The following is a 22,065-nucleotide window of genomic DNA, read 5'->3' as shown; positions in this document are numbered from 1 at the left end:
TAAAGAAACAGGAGAAGACAGAGAATACTCTAAATAACTATAGATGTTAGATAATCAAAAACAATGGTCAAATTTTCCACACAGCTAGGATAGTATAGTGACTGATCCTGCAGGAAAAGAGGTGGAAACAAAATCAAGGCAGCTTTTTAGGCAAACATTGATTTTACCGTGTCAAAGTAATACCAGGGCCCCTCTGGCAAACAAGTTCTGTACCATAAGCAGGTGTCATATAGCAACACTTTTATAAAAGCTGTTTGCTATTTGCGCACATTGCAGCTACTGTAAAAATTATCCATCAAACTGTGATCCTTCTAGAATACTAAGTTGACGGCAGAAAAATTCATGAATAACATAGCTACTGAGACCCTAAGGGGTAGAATTATTAGTTGAGAAGTGTTCCAGCTTCCACGTCAGAAGAAATTATTTCTCAGACTTCTCTGACTAGCAGTCAGGTCTAGGAGAAAGATTCAAACGCAAAATCAGTAATTAAAATACACACACACACACACACACACAAACACACAATCAGCTAAGTGCTTTTACCAGGATGTTATTATACATATCGCTTACTTTTATCTAATTATTTAATTAGATGTCTTAGTCCATTTGGACTGTTATAACAAAATTTCACAGATTAGGTAGTTTATAAGCAACAAAAATGTATTTCTCAGAGTCCTGGAGGCCGAGAAGTCCAAGGTTATGGCGCCAGCAGATGCTGTGTGGTGGCGGGTGAGGCCCATTGCCTGGTTCACAGACGGCCCTTCTCTGTGTGCCTTCACATGCCAGAAGGGGCTAGGGAGCTTTGTTGGGTCTCTTTTTACAAAAGCATGAAGCCCGTTCACGATTGCTCCACCCTCATGACCTAATCATCTCCCAAAGGCCACCCCCCGGACCCCACCGCCTCCTAACATCATCACAGGGGGCATCAGGATTTCAACTTATGAATTGTGTATGGGGTTGAGGGAGCATGTAAACATATCATAATCGTAGCAGATACCTAGTTTTCAAATACTTCTACCCCCAAATCCTGATTTATGTTCCATACAAAGTTGCTGGGTTTTTTTTAATACTAATGTAGTAGCCGAAATATAGTATTTATTGAACTAGCACCTGCTGGATACAACATACAGGATGTCCTGGACTTCAGTGCAACTGCACAGAATCCATTCACTCTGTCCCTTATACCTAGCAATTTAAGACTTTTTCATTGTAAAAAAGAAAAAGGGAGAGCAAGAGATTGAATTACAGTAAGCCTCAAGGTTTATTTTCAAATCAGCATTTCCTTCCTGTTATACGAAGATCTTTTCTACCTTTATAATTATTCATAAAATTCCTGGGTTTTGTTTTCTTTCTTGGTATCCATGGGAAATAGTTTCACAGATGGAAAGTCATGCCTTAGCTGGGGAGGTTTGCCTTATATAACATTTCTCCTTTATCCAATGAGCCTACGTTTATACTCTTCAAATAAAAAGAGAAGAAAAAATAGAACTGTGTGAATAGGACTAAGAAGCTAGAAGTATTGTGTTCACACTGTGTTAAAACAGTCAAGGAAATTGTTCTCCATTGGAGATCTAAATGTTTTTAGCCATATGATTTCTGGAGACATGCCAAAAATGGAAAATTTGAGTAGATATTAGTAAAATTTGGTTTACACCGTATTATGCTTAAAAATTATTTAGACTTTCTATCCTATTTCAGTATTACTTGATAAATTGGGAAGATGGATAGTTAGATTGATAGATAGATGATATATTCATTCTATCTGATTGTCTGAATTAACCAGATTTACCACTTTTGGGCATTGAATGCATGCCAGAATTCAAGTACTTAGCATGAAACTTTTGGATAATATTAGAGATTAAAATCTTCTAGAATCAACAATTGACACTCTTCTTGAGAAATTGGTCCTCCACTCAATATGATCTTTAACATATGGCAAAATATGTAATTTTAACCAAGTATTTTGGGGCAGTAAGTACACGTTTAGAATTAACATTTTTATGTGAATGACACCTCCATATTGTACCTTTTAACTGATGTAAGGAGGAAAGGGAGCAATAAACATAAAGTTTGGCAGATGTTCAGGGTGAAAAAGGAGCAGAAAGAAACTGGAGTGACTCTATATGGTGAATGTGGGAGAAAGAAGGAAAAGTTAGAAGAAGCAGAGGAAAGTAGAAGTATGGGGAAAGCTTCCCTTCCATTAACAAAGCTCAAGTCTACTCATTTTTCATTACGTAAAACTAATTGGTAGTTTTTCTTTTATATCATGCTATCCTCTCTACTGTTTTCTTCTAAATTTTAAGAATTCAGGATTTATCTTATTTGACTTTTAGAGGCCCCTCATACTCTTTGAATCAGTTTCATTTAAATATAGAAAAAGATGTCTCTGTGGAAACAAAACCACATCTACGTAACTTTCTAGTGTAACTCTTTTTGGAAAATGGATTTTTGAAGACTTGAGGCATAATATTAAATTCTGAAGAAAACAAGAATAGAATATATAATACTGCTGGGCTTAGCATAAATTTAAGAATAAGGAGTTGGGAGAAGTGAGGTGTGTTTTTATATGATAAATAAAAAATAAAATACCAACCGGCAAACGAGTTGCCTAGGATAAGAATAATCATTAAAAGATGGCAGTACTGTAGGCAATACGTAAACTTTAAAGTGATCATTTGGCCACGATAAGTGTCACTTCGCATTATGAAGTTTTCTATGCTACGCCTTTCCTCCACTGAATTTCAGAGATATGATTCCTGAGGTCTGTAAGGCTATTCTGCTTCTTACTATGAGTTGGAGTTTGAATACTAGTCAAAAGATCCTTTGTTGAACAAAGGAAAGCACCTGGTTTGCCAGAGAGCTATTTCCCATCCCTAGCAGATTCTGTGCTCAGTTACAAGTTTGCAGGTAAAAATTACCCATTTCGATTCTCAAGGTCATTCCCAAGTGAGAAGAGAGACCAAATGGACAACGTAAGAACAGATACAAATCACACGGCGCATTTTCCATGATTCTCCAACAGAGTCAAATGAATGAAATGTGCTTCAAATATTACAAATATCAACAGCAGTTTAATCTTAATAAGGACAGGGGGCCAAGGAGAAGAGCAGAGAGGGTAGTAGATTCAGTACCAAGGGGTGTATGGAAGGGGGCAGCAAGTGCTCCTTTGCAATCACCCAAGCCTTGGGCTGTCCTTGCATGAGTGATCACAGGGCAGCCTGGGCTACCTTAATATCCTGCTGGTTCCTCTCCCTTGTACTTTCACCATCTCCCTCAGCTTTGGCTACCATCCTAATTTCCTGTAATGTGTGAAAGATCTGTCTTTCCACCCAAGAGTAGAAAGATGAGAGATATTCCCACCAATGAGCACTGTACTCTCACTGCCTCTTCCCACCGTAATCATTGCGGTACTGGTCAGTCATCTCAAATGTTCACTTTCTTGATTGTGAAGGAAATCTGGATTACAAAACAAACATGACAAAGGTAAATAACAGATATAACTGTACTTGATGCAGATTAGCATGGCTATATGACATTAAACCACCCCTTTTGTATCTGTTATCTCTTTCCCCTTATGGATCCTTCTAGATGGGAATTTGCTGCCTTTCAGCAAGCTGGTTTATATCCTTACTTTCTCCCCTTTTGTTACAACACGAACGAGATATTTCATTTTACCCATTTTCCCCCCTCTGAGTAATGAGTTCAGTTTCGGCTTTATTCAAATTATAATCTCTGTTTATATTCAAAAAGGATTTACAGTGATTATTTTTCTAGTTGAATTCCAGGCACCTCATCAAAAATTGCTTTCTCAGGGAAACTTGCTTTATCAGTAGCCCAGAATCCCTTTGACTGAATGAATCCCTCAGAATCTATTTTCTCCCTTCTTCTTTTAGGCATGGCCTTTCTAAGGGCATGATTACCCCCCTCCCTATCACCACCATCACCTGCCATCTGAGTTTACCAATCTCTCTTCTTAAAGTCTTACTGAACTTTGGGTTCGGTTTAGCCCTTAATTTTTTCTAATAATCACAAGTATGCTGACCTTGCCCACTGGATGACATAGTGAGCCTAAAATACAAAAGGTAGTTAATAAATAGTAATTTTAAAAAATCTCTTAGAAAGAGGCAGGAAAAACTATATGATGGATTCATTTAGCTATTTATTTTAAAAGGTTTACTTTAATTATCGATACATGGACTTAATGCTTATCTTCTCTGGCTATAACAAATAGTTGAGTTTTATTTACTTTCCTTTTTGAGAGACACTTTGTAGATCCTAACTGTTAAACATTAAAATCAAATCTCGTTTTTGAAAAGCTGTTTTTAAGTCTGCATGTACATATGGGGAGTATGTGTGTTATAGATTTCTTCAGAGCTCATGCATAGTCAGTGCAAAAGGAAAGAAGATATTTATAAATTATCACCGGGCACTCATGAACTGTGGTGAACATGGTAATTGGCTCATGTGCGCAGCATTGTATAAAAAGTTGGTCTTCCACTGGCCTATCCTTATGGTAAGAAGGACCTCAAGCCTTTTACGCTCACCTTGTAATTTCCTTTAGTTTTGACTGTTTCCTCACTCACATAATCTTCAGATTATGATTTAGCTTCCCCGATGGACTATGGAAAGAGACCCTGTTTCATGTGGATGCAGCATTCCAGTTCTTGGGTTGTTTTTTTTCTTTTACTGTAAATTAATACTGTCGTTCTGATGCCAGAACCGTGTGGGAATTTTAGTTACAGTGAATTAGCTCAACTGCTGATCAAACACTGACAAGAATGAGTCACTGAGCCTTCAAAGCAGAGGACTAGAGCCTGGAACGGGGTCACAGAATGAAGTGCTAGTCAGTACAACCTGCTGTCACTCTCAGCAGCCTTTCCTGGGCCAATTCTTCTGCAACTTCCATCTCCATATTGACACATAAATGTGTTCCCACAAAAAACAATGTTAATTAGAATGATCGTTTCCTAGATCACCCTTCAAGATACAGTGTATCCCCAGGTACTGTCAAACTCCCTAAGTCTGGATTCCAGTATCTGTGCCCTGTTTCTAAGGACTAAACTCTCAGTGCGCTGAGCACCCTGGAGCCCTGAAGCAAGCAGGGAGTAGCTGGAGCTCCAGAGGTGCAGCTGGGCAACTTCTGCAATACTATGATCAGAAGATCTCTTTCTTGAAACTAATAGAATGTTATATGTCACTTATATCTCAATTAAAAATGCATATATCAAATCGATATGTTGTCCACCTGAAACTAATATAATGTTATATGTCACTTATATTTCAATAAAAAAAGACCTCCTCCTTGACCCCCTCTCCAGGAATGAACTCTTAGAAGAACTCTATATCAATAAGGTAGAGAAAATATATTCATTTAACTAATATTTATTAAGAACCTGCTTTGTGCTAGTGAGATACAAAATAGAACAGCTCCAGCTCTATCAAGGTTATATTCTCATGTCAGCAGGGCATGTGGGGAGCTAAAGAATAAACACATGAACAAATTAGGAAGTTTCATGTGTTAATAAGTACCGTGAAGATAGTCAAATGGGAAGGTGTTATAGAGAAAGACTGGAGGAAAAAAATACCACTAAGGGGAAGATGGCCAGAAAATACCTTCTGGAATGGAGACAATGAAGTCTCAACCTGAATAATGATGATCTAGGGGCTGCACATGTGATAGAAATTCAGATGGCCAGTGTGGCCAGAGGATGGGGAGCCTGGTGGAAGATGGCGTGAAATATAGCCAGAGACTAAAGGATGTAAGCCGGTGGAGACAAGAGTGAGGAGTTTGGATTTATTTTAGTTTCAGGTTTATTAGAAGGTTTAAGCAAAGTAGCAAGAGCCCAATCTCCATTTTAAAAACTATAACTCTGTCTGTTATATTGGTATGAATTCTAACGAGGTAAATGTAGAAACGAAAGTTCAAGTAAGAAGCAATATCCATGGCTCTGGGAAGCGATGATGATGGCTTAGATTATTGTAAAATGGAGGTTGAGGAAAGAAACCCGGATGGAATATAGTTTGGTTTGGTCAGAGGCAGCAAGACTAGCTGAGAAATGAGATGCAGGAACGAAAGATGGGTGGCTCTTTCTGTGTTGATATATGAGCAACTGGGTGGTTTGTGGTTCCGTTTAATTAGAGGTGGTAGACGATGAGAGGAACAGATTTGAGGGGGCTGGAGGAAGCTAGGGAAATAAGAGTTCCTTTTTTGGCTAATTTAAGTCTTAATTGGTTCTTAAACATCTAGCGGCAGGAATAATCAGAGCAGAACCCACTGTCTGATTTTCAAGATAGACATCAGGGTGTCGATGTAAATTAGTGTATCCACAGCATATAGATAGTTCTAAGCTATGGGACTGGATAAAATCACATAGGGAGAGGGTTTATACGGAGAAGATAAGAGGCTGAGACCTAAATTACTCCAAAATTTAGAAATCAGATAAGGGAAAGGAGCCAGAAAAGAAGATGGAGAAGAAGCAACCAATGAGGTAGAAGGCCACTAAGGAAATTTGCTAACGTTGAAGCCAACAGAAAGTATTTTAAGGAGAGAGAAAACCAATCAAATACAAATAAGAGATTGAGTAAGATCATCATGGCAAAATGGCCATTGGATTTCACAAGTGAAGGTTAATGGGACCTTGGAAAGTTCACTTTTTTAAGATATTATATCTGATGACAGGAATGTGATGTACCACTTTTTCTATTTAAATTTCATAACCAGTCCAATGTTGAAAAAAATTAAGTGGAAAAGAGTGTTATCTAGACTATAACATTCAGCATGGAAATGTTGACTATAAGTAAATGTAAAGAAAAGTGCCATGTGATATAAAGGACAAATTAAACAGTTCTCATTACATCATCTGGCTTAAAATATTTTCCAGTCAAAGCAATTTGTAAATGTTAGAGTCAGTTTCTGCAAAGTTGAAAGGTAATTTTTATACTCAGATATTCCTAATGTCTAGTTTATTGAAGTCTTAAGCCACGTATATTTTAGCCATGAAGTAGAGATACATTGGTCCAAAAAATCATTTGAGTTAAAGCTGAAAACTATTTGTAGCAGATAGAAATAACTTTCTATGACTTAATATATTTTTTTCTCTAACCCAAGGTATGGTGACATGGTACCAAAAACCATAGCAGGGAAGATTTTCGGATCCATCTGTTCGCTGAGCGGGGTCTTGGTCATTGCTCTGCCTGTCCCAGTGATTGTATCCAACTTCAGTCGAATCTACCACCAAAATCAACGAGCAGACAAACGGAGAGCACAAAAGGTGTGTATTCAGTTCTGTGCAACCACGATTTAGTGTCTCCCATTTTGTTTAGTAAGCTTTAAAATCCCCTACTGGCTATTCAGTGTTCTGGATTTGGTCGATAGTTGCATCAGTCAGCACAAGCTAAATCATACTATAGTAAAAAAGAACCTTCATATCTTAGTGGCTTAAAGCAACAAGGAGTATTTCTTCATCATGCTACAGATTGGTCTGGTGATAGGAACTCCATCTTGACAATGTGCATCTCTAGTCATTCAAGCAGGGTGTGAAAGGACACCACACTGACTCCTCAAACCTCCTCCTGGAAGTGGGCCAAATCACTTCCATCTCTACTGCCTTAACCAAAGTAAGTCACATAGCCGTGTGTAACTTCAAAACAGGCAGGGAAAGACAATCCTCCTGTGCAACCAGAGGCAAAAGGAAAGAAATATTTGGTGAACAGCACTAATGATAGTAGTAAAACCAAAGATAGATTCTTGGCAAATTTTATGAGAATCAGATTTCTTGATCTGATTCATCTAGTCTCTGTCCATCAGGGATCAAGCTGCTTCCAGTAGACAGGGGCTATTAAAGGGCACCGAAATAGGTCTCGGATGTCCAACATAGTTGACACAGGAAGTAGGAGAAATTTGATCATTAGTAGCTGAGTTTTATTTTTGGCCCAGCAGTTTACTGTTTCTCTGAACTTCACATCAATGAACTGATCTCGGAGTAAACAGGTTGCATACTCCTTTGTGAAAGCAGGAAAACAATACCTACATCACAATAAGATTAAGATTATATGTAAATGTATATAAATGTATATAAGCATATCATATTATTAACAAGATTTAACATTTACTGGTGGCTTCCTATGTGCCAGGTATTGGTTTGATGTTTTTTTTTAAATAATTTATATAATCTTCTCAACAAGTCTAGAAGTTAGTTACCATTATTATTCCTATTTCGTAGATGAGAATTCTAAACTACCCAGGATTTGAGAAATTCTAAGGTTGCATACCTAAAAAATTGGAGAACTCTCACTCGGTCCAAGGGATCTGGCTTCCAGGTTCATACACTAAGATAGATGCCTCTCAGAAAAACTGACTACAAGAGGGAGGGGATATGGGGATATATGTACATGTATAGCTGATTCACTTTGTTATACAGCAGAAACGAACACACCATTGTAAAGCAATTATACTCCAATAAAGATGTTAAAAAAAAGAAAAACTGACTAAATGTTAGTACACTTCCCCTCCCCATTCTTTGTCAAAATAATCACCTTGAGAGTCAGGGCCCTTGTTACTTAAAAATAATTATGGAAATCTCTTTTACAGTTTCCTTAAGGCTATGGTGCTAGATTTCCAGGATTCTTCATGGATACTGTATCATGTCCTTTAAGAATAGATTTATTTTTTTAATATCAAAAAAAGCATTCATAACCATGACTAAAGTGGATGTACAGTATTGGCTATAACTCTAAAATATCATGAGAGATTTTGGTGCAGTTCATAACTGGCTTTGTAGGTAGTTCTAGAACAGGATTTTAAACGTGCTTTCGAACAATGTTGATCTCTTTAGTAAAGCAAAAAGTATACTTTATACTTCATATAGTATAAAATATAAAACCTCGTAAAGTAACTCTTTGGGAAATTCCGGTTAATCAACGTGGTCACACAGCATGTTGTCCAGAGAATTTGTTGACATCCATTGTCAGAGGTCTGCTTCCTTTAGCAAAGAATCACTCTTTTAGCCTTGTAGTTTCTTGCTTTATGGAATCCCCCATTTTTGGACAAGTATCAAGCCTTTAACGAATTATTATAGAGAATAGTAATAAATAAAACTGATAATCCAATAAACAAGGCACCCTCTGGGCAGTTGTAGTCTCAGGCAGGGCACACTTTCACAAGCAGAGATGGAGGAATTTTGGCCACAGTTGGCCTCCATCAGGGCTTGTCATGTACCACAGCTGTGGCTCTGCCCACACACTACAGTCTCTCTACTGGGTACACACAAGTGCATCGTTTAAAAATAACAGAAATCCTACAAAAAGCATAGCTCTCCAGCATCCATCCATCTCCAGTCTAGAAACAACTTCTTTAATATAGCCACCTATCGTTCATTTTCTCAATGCCAAAAAAAAAAAAGAGCTACCTGCATGAAAACTGTTCAAAGTACAAATCTGATTTTCAAATAAACCAGTCTTCAAAGTATCTGTTCTTTTTTTAAATTTTGTCATCTGAAACAAGCAAATCAATATAGAAAATCTTAGAATGTTTTAGAAGCTTTTTTATCTAAATAAATTTAGAATGTAAAAATAAATAAATATGATATTTTAAAGTACACTAAATTGAAAAGCATGATTTATGAATTTTTTATCTTTAAAGTATCTCCTGTATTCTAAGTTTCTGCCATAATGCAATGAATTTTAATATTGTGACTACTAGTATATAGAAAGTCAAATATAATAACCTAATGTGATATGTCCAGTAAATAGTCTGTGACCAAAAACTGAACATAGTCATCTAAGAAAGAAAGGTGGATATGGAAATAAATAAGTTACTTACCAAGGGATATTTTCTATTTTCCTTCCCAAGAAATTTTTTAAAAAACCATAAACATTCGTTAGGCTAAGATAGTTTCGATTTATCTGGAACTGGGTGATTTGACAAATATCAGAGTTATGCAAAAATAACCAGCTGATTCAGTCAAGCAAGATGTCCATTCAGTAAAAGTGTCAGTCAAGCTGAATAATAAATGTTACAAAATGCTTTTTTAGACCAGAATTGTTTATGTTTAGTCCCATTGACAGCACCAAGCTCAAGCAAAACCTTATACACAATTAAAATAAGATAGTCTTGCATATCTGCATTTGCTCTTTTCAATTAAAATAGCAAGTGTTCAGTATCTGAAGAAAAATCCTCATGTACACACACACACACACACACTCACACACACACACACACACACACACACACCAGAATATAATGGCAGAATGTGGAGACATTCGGTCTCTTTTCTTACTCTCTTCAAATTTCTGAATCTTATGTCCCGAGTCCTGCATCCTCAATGTAACTTCCCCTTGACAGACCAACTCATAGGCATTTCTCTCTTCCTCCCAAGTCTTACGTCACTTGCTATCTCTATTCTCTGTTTGGCAATTCTGTTTGACTTTATTTTGACTTTTATCTTTTTATGAGTATTATCTTCTTAGCCAAAGCTTAATATATCTTGAGAGCATTACCATGTCTTGCATTTTAGTGCCTTATACTTATTTCCATTGTTTAATCTACTATTTCTGGTATTCTGGTTGAAGGCCAGCATTCAGCAGACATTTGGCATGCTGTGCCACAAGACCAAGTAAACCAATTAAGTCGTATAGTACTGTAGTAAAATGAAAGAAAAGCCGTGGATGAAACTGAGATGGGAGGTTCTTTTTCTAACACAGTACGTGACTTAGCTAAATAGCTACTCTGTCTCTAAAACAACTGTTTCTTTTTCCCTAAACTTAGAACTACTTCTGTGGTAGTGGTTGCCATAATATGTAGGTTTTCCATTATGGAAAATATGTCATTTTCCTTTGTTGGACAGTATTTTTGGGTAATGTACATGTTTCATTTATGAAAGAAAGTAATATTTCCTAATACTGAGGCTAAATGTTTGGAGAATGACATAGGTGAGACTAGTAACTATGATATAGGCAATATAATTGCATGCAGTGGTTGCAAAAAAAAAAAAGAAAGAAAGAGGAGGGGAAGGTTGAGGGAGGAAGGGAACCAAAAAAGGCAAATATATATTTGCTGGAGCATTGAATGTTCCAGGAGCCCAGTGAGACTTTAGGACTGAAGTTTCAACCATACCCCTTTCTGGAAACCAAATGTATATTTATATTACTTACTTCTGAATTATTACGTCAATTCTAAGTCATTTCCAAATGTGCTTGTCACTTCCCGTTGTTTTATTGAGTCTGTTCTGAAATCCTGGCTGCACCATACAGCTTGAAGTTAAGCATTTTCTACCTTCCAACTTCATTCTCTAGTACTATCTCAGTATTTTGAGTCATCTAAACACTATCGTGCCAACCAAGAGTGAAACTTGTCTATTTTTCCCATCACTTATAACTATGATCTATGTACAGTTTTATTTTAACCTGGAATCAGCACACACGAAGAAGAAATTCACAGAGGAAGAGAGAAGGGATGGGGTTGAAGCCAGATGATATCTTAATGCTATTCTGCGAGCTTCCAACATCTCGGTGCTACTGTCAAATGCTGTGGGTGTGGGTAAAAGGGCACCTTGGTACAACTGTGGAGGGAAGTTTGGTAAAACCTATCAAACAAAACAAACACACACACCCTTAGATCCAGGAATAATGCTGCTTCTAGACATTTGTCTTGCAGATCGGCTCATCATGATGTTCCAAGCAGGCAACATTTCTTGTATTAGCAAAAAATGCCTTAAAAGTTAATTGTGGTTGGCCTGCTAGCTAAATGATGCTTCTCATTCGTACAGTGGCATATTACACAACCGTAAATAAATGAGGTGGCTTTATGTAGATATGGGAGGAGACCCACTTGTACTAAATGAAAACAGCTGAGTGCAGAAGAGTGTGCAGCATAGTCTCCCGAGTAAGAATGTATGCGTATATACATAGGAATATATATTTGCTTTTATATGTCTAGAATATTTCTGGTAAGATTCTCTAGAAATATTGCCAGTGGTTGACTCTGAAGAACAGGAGTAGGTAAGTCCAGAGAGACTTACTTGTTTTTCATGTACTATTGTAGTCTCAAAATTTTTGTCATATGTATATATTCATTCTCCATTTAAAAAATCTAGATAATTAAAATTGTTTTATTAAAAAGAAGATTCCAGGGCTAGAGACTGAGATAGTCTTCCTCAGGGTTGTTTAGAAAGGGAAAAGACGGAGTCATTACAAGTAAGTTCTTACCCAAGCCACTCCAGTTTCTTCCTTACATACACTCGTTATATGTGTCACACGAACAGAATGGTCACCAAAATAGTGCTTCCCAGGAAATGAACACCAGACTCATACCATGACAGTCTGGGGCAGATATACAACAGCAGTTTTAAAGTAGAACAGAATATCAGAAGTCCAACCAGTAGACAAAGTGGATAAATTTACGGTAGTGGTAATTTTTTTTTTTTTTAGAGAGCCCATGTTGTACAGCGTCTACACTGGCCAATTTAACAAAAGAATTACAAAAACAATTTGATATTTGAGGATGCAGATACAACTGAATAGTTTTCTTTAAAGGAAGGACTGAAGGAAGGGAGAGAGGAAGGAAGGAAGGAGAGCAGGAGGGAGGCAGGTAAGAAATAGAGAGGAGAGGGGAGGGGCGGGGTAGGGAAGAGAGGAGGAAAGAAAAAAAAGAAAGGCAGTAGCTTCCTGGAACTTAGTTACTAAATTTAAAAGAACATTAGTTTAAATGAAAAGAAGTTGGCTGTTGGTTTGCTGGGTCTTCATTTCATTAAGTTACTCAGATTGGGATAAGTGAAAATATAAGCCGTACTGCTATTTTTCTCTTGATACAATTGACAGAAACAACACTGAAATAACGTGATCTTACTGTAAAGACTTAATTACAATTCTTAAACGTATAACCCAACTCCAAAGTAGTTCATCCATCTCACTGATAAACGTTAACTAAAATAAAGCGCTTCAATGGTGAAAGTTTACTCTTCAGTAGTTACATGTGAGAAGCTGGCATGCTTTTAAAAATATGTGTGCCGACAGTAGGATTATGTAAGAATGCACTCAGTGCTTTAAGAAATCCAGTCATAGATCTTAATAGGACATTGCTTCTTCTTCTCTTACAGAAAGCCAGACTGGCCAGGATCCGGGCAGCTAAAAGCGGAAGTGCAAACGCTTACATGCAGAGCAAACGGAATGGCTTACTCAGTAACCAACTGCAGGTACGAGTCAAGCATTTCGTTTCCTTTAATGTTCAAATTATTGGTGCAATATTGATTTAGTTCTACTTAACCATATAATTTTATTGTGGGTAGTTGCGAAAATGGCTATGAAACAACAAAGGTGTCATCTTTTAATAACCTCACCCTGTACCATCTTTTCTCTTTTTTTTTTAAGAGGAAAGAAATGTGTCTTTACTAGAACTATCCACGAAAATTGTTTTCTAACAATGGCATCCCAGGCGGAATACAATGACTGTGTATGTTTAGTATACAGATTATGGTTTATAATACCATATTTGCACAAAAACAAACCAGGACTCCTTGGATATATAGCCAATTCCATGCCTGTCGCCCTGGACCTTACTGGCTGGAGGCTAGAAGCTGGGCTATGAAATATTGCCAGTGAATCATGATTCCCATTCATGGTCGGGCAATATTTCTGCACTATCTCACAGAAACTTGGGAAAAGTCAAAAATTCTCAACGACTCAAATACCTAGGTTGTTTTTTTTTTAATTTCAAAATTATGTACGCTCCTTAAAGTTCATTTGAGTGGCGATGCGACGGCGGGAGAGTTGACATCTGTCTTGTTTTACTTCTTACTGAAGAGGGAACACCATTCTGTGCTATAAAGTTCACATGGTATGAAGTATAATTTGAGAAACTTTACTTTTACCTCAAAACTCTCTTTTAATTTTTAGGATTCCAATCATCTTTACTTACATAATAGCTTTTGTGTACGTAAGCATGAAGGTGGTTTCAGGATTATCTAAGTACTAGATTAAATATTATTATCCCAGGCTTTCAAAGGTAGCTGGGAGATGAATGAGTAAAAGAAAATTAAATTTTCAACTCATGGAGGCAAGTCTAAAAGGCCAGACCGCTAATTTGATGAAAACGTAAATGCTGATTATCAAACTCAAAAGCAACTCTACATTTGATCCATTTTAGTTAAAAAAATAAATAAAATGCTGCCATTTAATCTCAGGAAATAGGCCAGATCTCTCTGTGGAAATATGTGGCTGAGGTTCTCATTGTTTGCAAATAAAATAGAAAACCCTTCTGTCTTCTCCCTGTTAACAGTCCTCTGAGGATGAGCAAGCCTTTGTTAGTAAATCCGGCTCCAGCTTTGAAACCCAGCACCACCACCTGCTTCACTGCCTGGAAAAAACCACGGTAAGGAAAAGGCAGGACTGGCTGCCCCTGCAACTCAGACAGTAATCCCATTGGTTTTTGTGAATATTCAATGCATCCAAGCACAATTTCCCCATCTGCATTACTGCAAAATATACTAAAAACCAAAAAAATCCACAGTAATTGAACTTACTTTGAAAGACTGTAGTGACATTTCAACTTAGAAAGTATTTTAGAGACTTATTAACATGTTTTTATCCTTAGTGGTAATCTTAACCCTAGGCTAAAATATCAGTTTAATGCAGATGGAAAGCTGTCTTCCAATAGCTGACTGCAAGTCCTATAGAATATCTTCTCCTGATTCTTAAAATGCTGATTAAACAGAAATAAAAATAATGAAGTTTAAGTGTTCCTGACATCTGGATAAAGGGGATAGCAGTAGTAATAACAAAATAGAGAATAACTGAATATAAGCATTTCTCTCATTCACAGGTATAATAAACAGAGATTGATCATAAAAACTATCTGTTCTCATAAGAAAATGACGCATTTAATTACTGGCATACCCCTTGGGGCTGAGGATTCAGTCTGCATTTCTCCACTTGTAGGCTCCCAGTTGGACCGCCTCTTTAACAAAGGCATCTGTTTTCTAGCTAGCTTGTCAAAAGGGATCACAGTCTGTGACCACAGAGCAGAATAAAACTTTCACCGTATTTGAATCAAGTCTGCTTGTTCACTCACCAGAGACACGTATTTGTATTCTCAATTCTGACATACTGTCCATCCACTTATTCATATACTTCTATAGTCTTTCAACCAACATGTATTACTTGCCTATTATGTGCCAGACAGTGAGCCAGACCCAAGATACACCGTGAAGTCAGGTATGGCCTCTGCCCCCCTTGAGCCTGCAGGTTTGGGACCAAACATGGATGTTACTGGAGAAGGACAACTAGCAGGGGAAGCAAAAATGGGGCCCCAGTGGACTGGGGGCCAAGAGGGTGGAGCCAGAGGGTACCAGATCAGGCAAAGCTTCCTGGTGGAACTTGAGTTAAGAACCACAGGACCATTATGAGTTAGTTAGGCAAAGAAATGAAGGGGCTAAAAGTTGATGTAAGCACCTGAGGAAGACTGGAAGTTGGCCTAAGAGGAAGTATAAGAACTTGAGGGTGGTCAGAGGAAAGAGGGTACCATGGCACAAGTAGAGGAGGAGAGGAAGGCAGTGGCCAGATAACCTTGTGTTTTGGAGGCACGTAAAGAATTTTGATCTTTATCTCGTAATAAATGGAAAATTATTTGAGGGCTTGAAACAGATTATCTTAAATAAAGATCTATACTTTATTAGGATAACTCTTTGAAAGTTAAATGATAACAATAATCAAATGTATGTACCCCTGTCTTTTTCTTTCTATTTCCATTTTTTGACTATTTTACCTTTTAGGGCTTTTTTAATCAAAAATTATTCAATACTAATTAATATAGTTTAAATTGAGCTACCTACAAAAATATACCTTAACCAGCCACAGAATGACTTCTTCCCTTTCAATCACTGATGAGATAAATTAGAATGTCACGCCTTATGACTTGTATTATGTATGTGAAATGTGCATTGTAATAGAAGAAAACAGATTGTGACTCCTTTGTGAGCTGTATTTTTTTCTATAAAATTTAATATTTAACATGAAATTCTGTCTCAGCTGATCATATTATCCTCTGGACTCTAAACAGAATGTTAAACTTCATTTACTTCAAAATGCTTGTCTCAGCAAAGAAATGGCAAAATGAGTAACTAAAACAATATTTTTCCTATTAGCCAGTAAATTCCTTCAGTTGTTTTACTAATATTTTAGGATGAGAGATGATTAAGTGAAATTTGGCATGGACAAAGCCTTCTATTATAAGGCTATTCCCACCCACACAAAGAAAAAAAAAAGTAATTGAAGATATTCTTAGTAGTTCAGACCAAAAATGTTTTCCCTTATGTTTCTGAGGTAAAAGTATAGCATAGGCAATTTAGGAAGCAATTCTTTATTAAATATTTTAAAAGCAGATTTTACACTGTGTTTCACTAAGGTGTGGTATGTGAGATGATGTCCATCGCTGTTGGCTTCCGGGTTAGAGGAACATAGACAGAGATCATGGGCCCAGCCAGTGATGTATCACAAAGATAAGAATGGAGACCTCAGAAGTTCAGTGCTAACCCCTTCTGGGTCAAATATAAAGTGATGCATTCTGATAAATTTATTTTACTTATTGAATAAGTCTTATTTTACTTACTTAATAAGTCATATTTTTCTATATACTGGGAATTTTAGAGGAGCATCTAAAGGAATGGGAATTGTCTTAGTTATCTCATTTTCTAATTAAAAAATATTTTCAATCCCATGTGAAAATATTTGCTAATATATAACAGACAATCTAACTTGGAACATTCTATTAAAATAGTCTCTTTCTCATAACTTCAGTCTGTCAATTTGTTTAAAAATAAAGTACATGTGAATTTACACATTCCCCACGGGTATTATCTATATTCATTTTTGAGGGTTTCTAATATTTAGTTGATAACTTCCAGATTTTATATTTAACTTAATAAATGATATTTCAAGGTAAAGTTAGTCTATAAACGGATACTAAATCAGTCTGTGTATATCAATCTCAGGGTCTAACTAGAGAGATATTATTTTCACACAAAGGCCAACAAGAAGCTTTGATATTCTAATTATCATGAAAATGATATTTTTTTTACCCATAAGATAGTGTAAATGTACGTGGGCATATTTCATTTCTAAAAAGAAAACTATTCAAATCTTTTTTTCAGAGGTAAAATGTGATAATACTGTAAGTCAACCATACATCAGGAAAAACAATAAATACATTTTTTTAAGTTAAAATGTGTTCCTGTGCTCTCTTCACATTTCTTACCACTATGGAACAGAATCACGAGTTTGTGGATGAACAAGTCTTTGAAGAAAGCTGCATGGAAGTTGCAACAGTTAATCGTCCTTCAAGTCACAGTCCCTCTGTCTCTTCACAACAAGGCATCACCAGCACTTGCTGTTCAAGACGACACAAAAAAACTTTCCGCATTCCAAACGCCAACATATCAGGAAGCCACCGAGGCAGTGTGCAAGAACTCAGCACGATTCAGATTAGATGTGTGGAGAGAACCCCGCTATCTAACAGGTACCTGAGATTAATCTGTGTGCGTTACCACACCTGTGCTGCTTCTCAGAGCACATCTCCACCTACTGTCATGTTGCCACCTCTGTGGCAATTAAATCCTAGTTCCTCGGGTCTAGAATGAAACAAAACTGGTCTGAAACAAGTAGGAAAATTAATCTACTGTAATATTCACTAAGAGTCAAAGGTGTAGCTGAGTCAGTACTAAAAGAATAGTAAGAAGATAAGAAGGTCAGGCACACACAAATGTATTCGTACCTCTTCAACCTCACAACTTTTTCTTGAGCAGATACCTCTACACTCAGGAGTCCCCTAAGTCAACACACATGGCCTGAAATGATAGTCAACACAAGCAAAAGAGACAAATTAAATTGACATTGATATGATTGAAAGGTATTCAACAGCACCCAAAAATATTCAACATAGTTAATGTCACAGTGAAAAATAAAACTATGCCCAAAGGAATCTTTTGAATCAGTATACAATTTTGATCATAAAGGTATTTGGGGCCTCAACAAACACAAAACTCAATCCAATATCAAAAAAAGATAAGCAAAATGCTGAAATTGTTTACCTCTGGTGAGTTTGTGGACAATTTAAGTGAAATTTTTCTATTGGTATTTTCCCTTTGCTTCTGTTTACGTGCTACTTGTTTTGACCAAAATCATACATGTGTAATAATAAGTATGAATAGTACATTTCAACTAGATAAATCATTATAAAGATCAATTTCTCTCCAAAGAATTTTCCTTTGTTCTTCAAATTAAAAAGCTTATCTTTTCAGATTAACAATCTATTAATTCAGTGCTACTTCTTTGTTGGCATCCAACAGTCTTTGTGGAAAAAAATCAGATGTCTCTGGGATTAAATGGAATATTATTATTCCATTATTATTTCATTGCTCCAATATTAAATGTTGGAGCAATGAAAGATTTCTGTCTCTAAGATATTCTACCTGTATCTTGTTTTACATTTATTCCAAAACAAAGTAGAAAATGAAGAAGTGTTTATAAAGAAAATCTTAGGACAAACATTTTAATTAAGTTTTCTATGGAAAAAAAAGTAGTTTAAAGCTCCTATGTCTACCCTCCTTACTCCTACCCTCTTTCCCCCTCCCTACACAGAGTATATAACTCATGCAAGAATACCACTTGGGAAAATGTTTAAGTATTAGTAATGACTAACTTGAGTTCCTAATATTTGGCTGTCACTAAGTTGAGAGCCTTAAGGGCCTCATATATCCCAAAGAGACAAGGTAGTAAAGAGATTCTGTGGGCAAAAGAATTGAGGTTTATCCACAGGGTATGTCCCTTTCATGATGGTATCTCAAACCTCTCAGAGGTCCTGTCTTAAAGAAAACTTTTACTTTGCTCAACTTAGGCTTTCCAAAACTCACCTGCTCTGCATTTTTGTAGAAAACACTTTGAGAAACACTGATTGAACCAAATTCAGCTGGCTTTTAGACATTCGTTCAATGTTAATGTCCTAATGTTCACATTAATTTATCTTAAGGTTTGGTGTTTCATTTTTTTTTAATCTTGGTGATTGCTTTTAGCCATTTAAAATGTTACTTATAAACATGAAAACATGTATTCCTCCGTTACTGGAAAGAAAATTTTAAGTAAACAACTCACTTTCTTAAATCTATGTTTTCCTCATCAGCCGATCCAGTTTAAATGCCAAAATGGAAGAGTGTGTTAAACTAAACTGTGAACAACCTTATGTGACTACAGCAATAATAAGCATCCCAACACCTCCAGTAACCACCCCCGAAGGAGATGACAGGCCAGAGTCTCCTGAGTACTCAGGAGGCAACATTGTCAGAGTGTCTGCTCTCTAAGACAATTGGAATCAGGTCCAAGAGAATTTGAGCCCTGGCTGTGGAAAGAATCCCAACGTGGAAGAAAGAAGAAACAATAAACGTTTCGCAGATGAAAACGACAAAGCAAGGACGTTGGTAGTGAAACAAAGACAAAGTTTCCAAACTTGAAGATGGAAATAAAACCACCAAAAGGCATTTCTAGATGGAGTCTAACCTGTCAAACTGAGAAATAGTCTGTGGCCCTTTGACTTTGTGAATGAGCACAATGAAATGCCGCCTATTGATGCTTCTTATGACCAGAACTCTTTTTTAATAAAATAAATAAAATAAATCTTTGAACATAATGTTCCAGTTGAATGCAAAACAAAAAAATACGGAAAACATTTTGATAAAAATTTTTCCTGTTAAAACCATGAACATTGGCTATGATGAAGATTATTATTACACATTTAAAAAAAACAAACCTCATACAACACGTTTGTATTGACTGAAGGAAACCATCATAATGCATGCTAAGATTCTTTGGAGCCGTGATCTCAGTTTCCTTACGTTGTCTTCAGAATCGGCATGATAAACTATAATTGTAGAAAGAGGGAATTTCTGTGTACTTACAACAAGCTGATCGTTCATGTTCCATGGTGGGCTGTGCAAATAAACTCCTTTTAGAACTGCAGTATTTCTCATGGGGATGCTCACTAGTAAATCTAAAGTGTTCAGATAGTTCAGTATTAATTATTGTTTTACCTTGCACCTAGATACTGTTACAACTGCAATAATTCATTGTACACCTGTTGTATCAGGAATCAGGATTTTCTGTTGTTGTATTTCCAGATCTTCTTAGATACAGTAAGAGCCACATTCCATAGAAAAACTTCTCGTGTCGCCAGGTTTTAGATAACTTTTTAATCCAAAACCCTTGTGCCGTAAACGTTTTTCTGTAATATTCTTTGGTCCACTGTATTCCTGTGACAGTGCATTATTTGTTCCTGTATTTCTAGCACCTTTCTATTGGATTTATCATCATCAGCTGAACTAATGTTTTGTAGTTCAAAGGACTTTCCTACTTTTGTATTCTCCAACAAGTTATCTTATAAGTAGATTATCATCATCGTCAATCCCCTTGTCAAAAATCAGGAAAAAAAGGAGTTGACATCTATGAATTATCTCTAACCTTTTTGCTGTTATGGAAGAGCCCAGATACTGGATATATCATTGTATGTTTCATGAAAAGAATTGGCTGGGATTAGCATCACAGGATCAGTGATCCCAGAACCTCACTTGATGTATTATTTATTTTGCTTTAGATCTCGAATACATTTTGAGAATAACTAGCGTGAATTGAAATGCAGAGATAAACTGGAGTGCTTTATGCAGCAATATTTGTTGAAAGCATGCTTTCTACGCCACTGGGGAAGGCAGCACAGATTTGTCTCAGAAAGGTTCCTGCATATTGCAAGGAGCAATTTTCTCCTCTAAATCAGGAGGACAGGAGTTTGATGATGCAAAATTGAGCTCTATGTACATTTAACTGAAAAGTCTTGATATCTTTTCACCTTTAAAATATATCAGCAGACATGTCTGCACGTGACAGTGTAAAAAAGTTTTATGTCCAGTGAAAAGTTTTGTTCATTCCAAACCACCACTGTAAGGAATAAGTTTAGCTTCAATACATGGAAAGAGTTAATAATTATCCCTCTACTATAGAGATTTTAAAATGCTTATCATAATTTATCATAAAGAGGAAATAATCCAACCATTTTCAAGTAAAGCCAGAAATTCTTGCTTCCCCTTTCTAGACTAGCTTCCAGAACAATGCTGTGCGCACAGTAGATTTATAAACACTTGCTGAGTGAAAGTCAGATAAACTCTACTATCTCACGGGAAGAACTGGCTTTATTCCTAGTATGTCTTTTTAAAAGTTACTAATCTTCCTGAAGCGTGAATATTAATAATTATATTAACACCTGCCTCATGTCACTTTATGCTTCTAGAGCAAATATATAGTGAAACTTCTTTGATGGTATTTGTTGAAAAGCTTTTTAAAAAGTAGGCTAAAGAAAACTCAATCAGGAATACTTAGGTCTTTTGATTCCCAAGGAAAAGTTCTATTTTCATGTTCTTAATATTACATTTAAAAATGCAGTTAGATTATTTCTGTTGCAATTCTGCCTCCTTTTCAACTTATCATTTATCCAAAACTATTACTTTCTTTAGACTTTCAGAAAAGAAAAAAATTTTTTGGTGTTTTAGGTGATTTAAAAATATACTGTGTTGGTGGTGAATGACTATTGATGACTGTGTTAAGTGCATCTGTATTGTAAGTGAAATGTAATTATTTCTGTGTGCCATATGGAGTAACCAAGGTCATTGTTTTTGACAATTTTGTTTGAAATTCGTATATCTTATTTCAAAGGATAGCATAATATCTGCATTATGCTGGAAAAAATAGACCTTTGGAAAATACTTAAATAAAACATGTGCATGCTTGAACAGGACATGGTTGACTGTTGCCCTGTTTTTTGTAGACTTCCTTCCTTTCCAAAATCTAGGGTGTACTACACTCTTCATACATATTTTGGAGAAGCCTGTAACATGGACAAACTCAAAGAACCCATCGATCGTGTGTGACACAAATCTACTCTAAATGGTAGAGATAATAATTTTCTGCCAACAATGGGAATTTAGGCAGAGACTTCAATAGAGAAGTTAATATCATTTAAAGATAAAAGAGTGCCACTGC

General features: G+C 36.3%; 1 protein-coding gene across 1 annotated transcript in view; it reads left to right on the top strand.

The window, feature by feature from the left end:
• KCND2 (potassium voltage-gated channel subfamily D member 2) overlaps nucleotides 1-19,531 on the top strand; it is a 474,303-nt gene extending 454,772 nt beyond the window's left edge. The window contains exons 2-6 of the mRNA XM_060156003.1: nucleotides 7,109-7,271; nucleotides 13,095-13,190; nucleotides 14,273-14,365; nucleotides 17,259-17,506; nucleotides 19,166-19,531. Coding sequence (XP_060011986.1) covers nucleotides 7,109-7,271; nucleotides 13,095-13,190; nucleotides 14,273-14,365; nucleotides 17,259-17,506; nucleotides 19,166-19,343 — 778 coding nt within the window. The 3' untranslated portion in view covers nucleotides 19,344-19,531. The remainder of the gene's footprint in view (nucleotides 1-7,108; nucleotides 7,272-13,094; nucleotides 13,191-14,272; nucleotides 14,366-17,258; nucleotides 17,507-19,165) is intronic.
• Nucleotides 19,532-22,065: the final 2,534 nt, after the last annotated feature.

Source organism: Lagenorhynchus albirostris, chromosome 8 (assembly GCF_949774975.1).
Source record: "Lagenorhynchus albirostris chromosome 8, mLagAlb1.1, whole genome shotgun sequence".
NCBI classification, from domain to species: Eukaryota; Metazoa; Chordata; class Mammalia; order Artiodactyla; family Delphinidae; genus Lagenorhynchus; species Lagenorhynchus albirostris.
The sequence above is the reverse complement of the archived record's forward strand: the minus strand, read 5'-3'. Positions and strand labels throughout refer to the sequence as shown.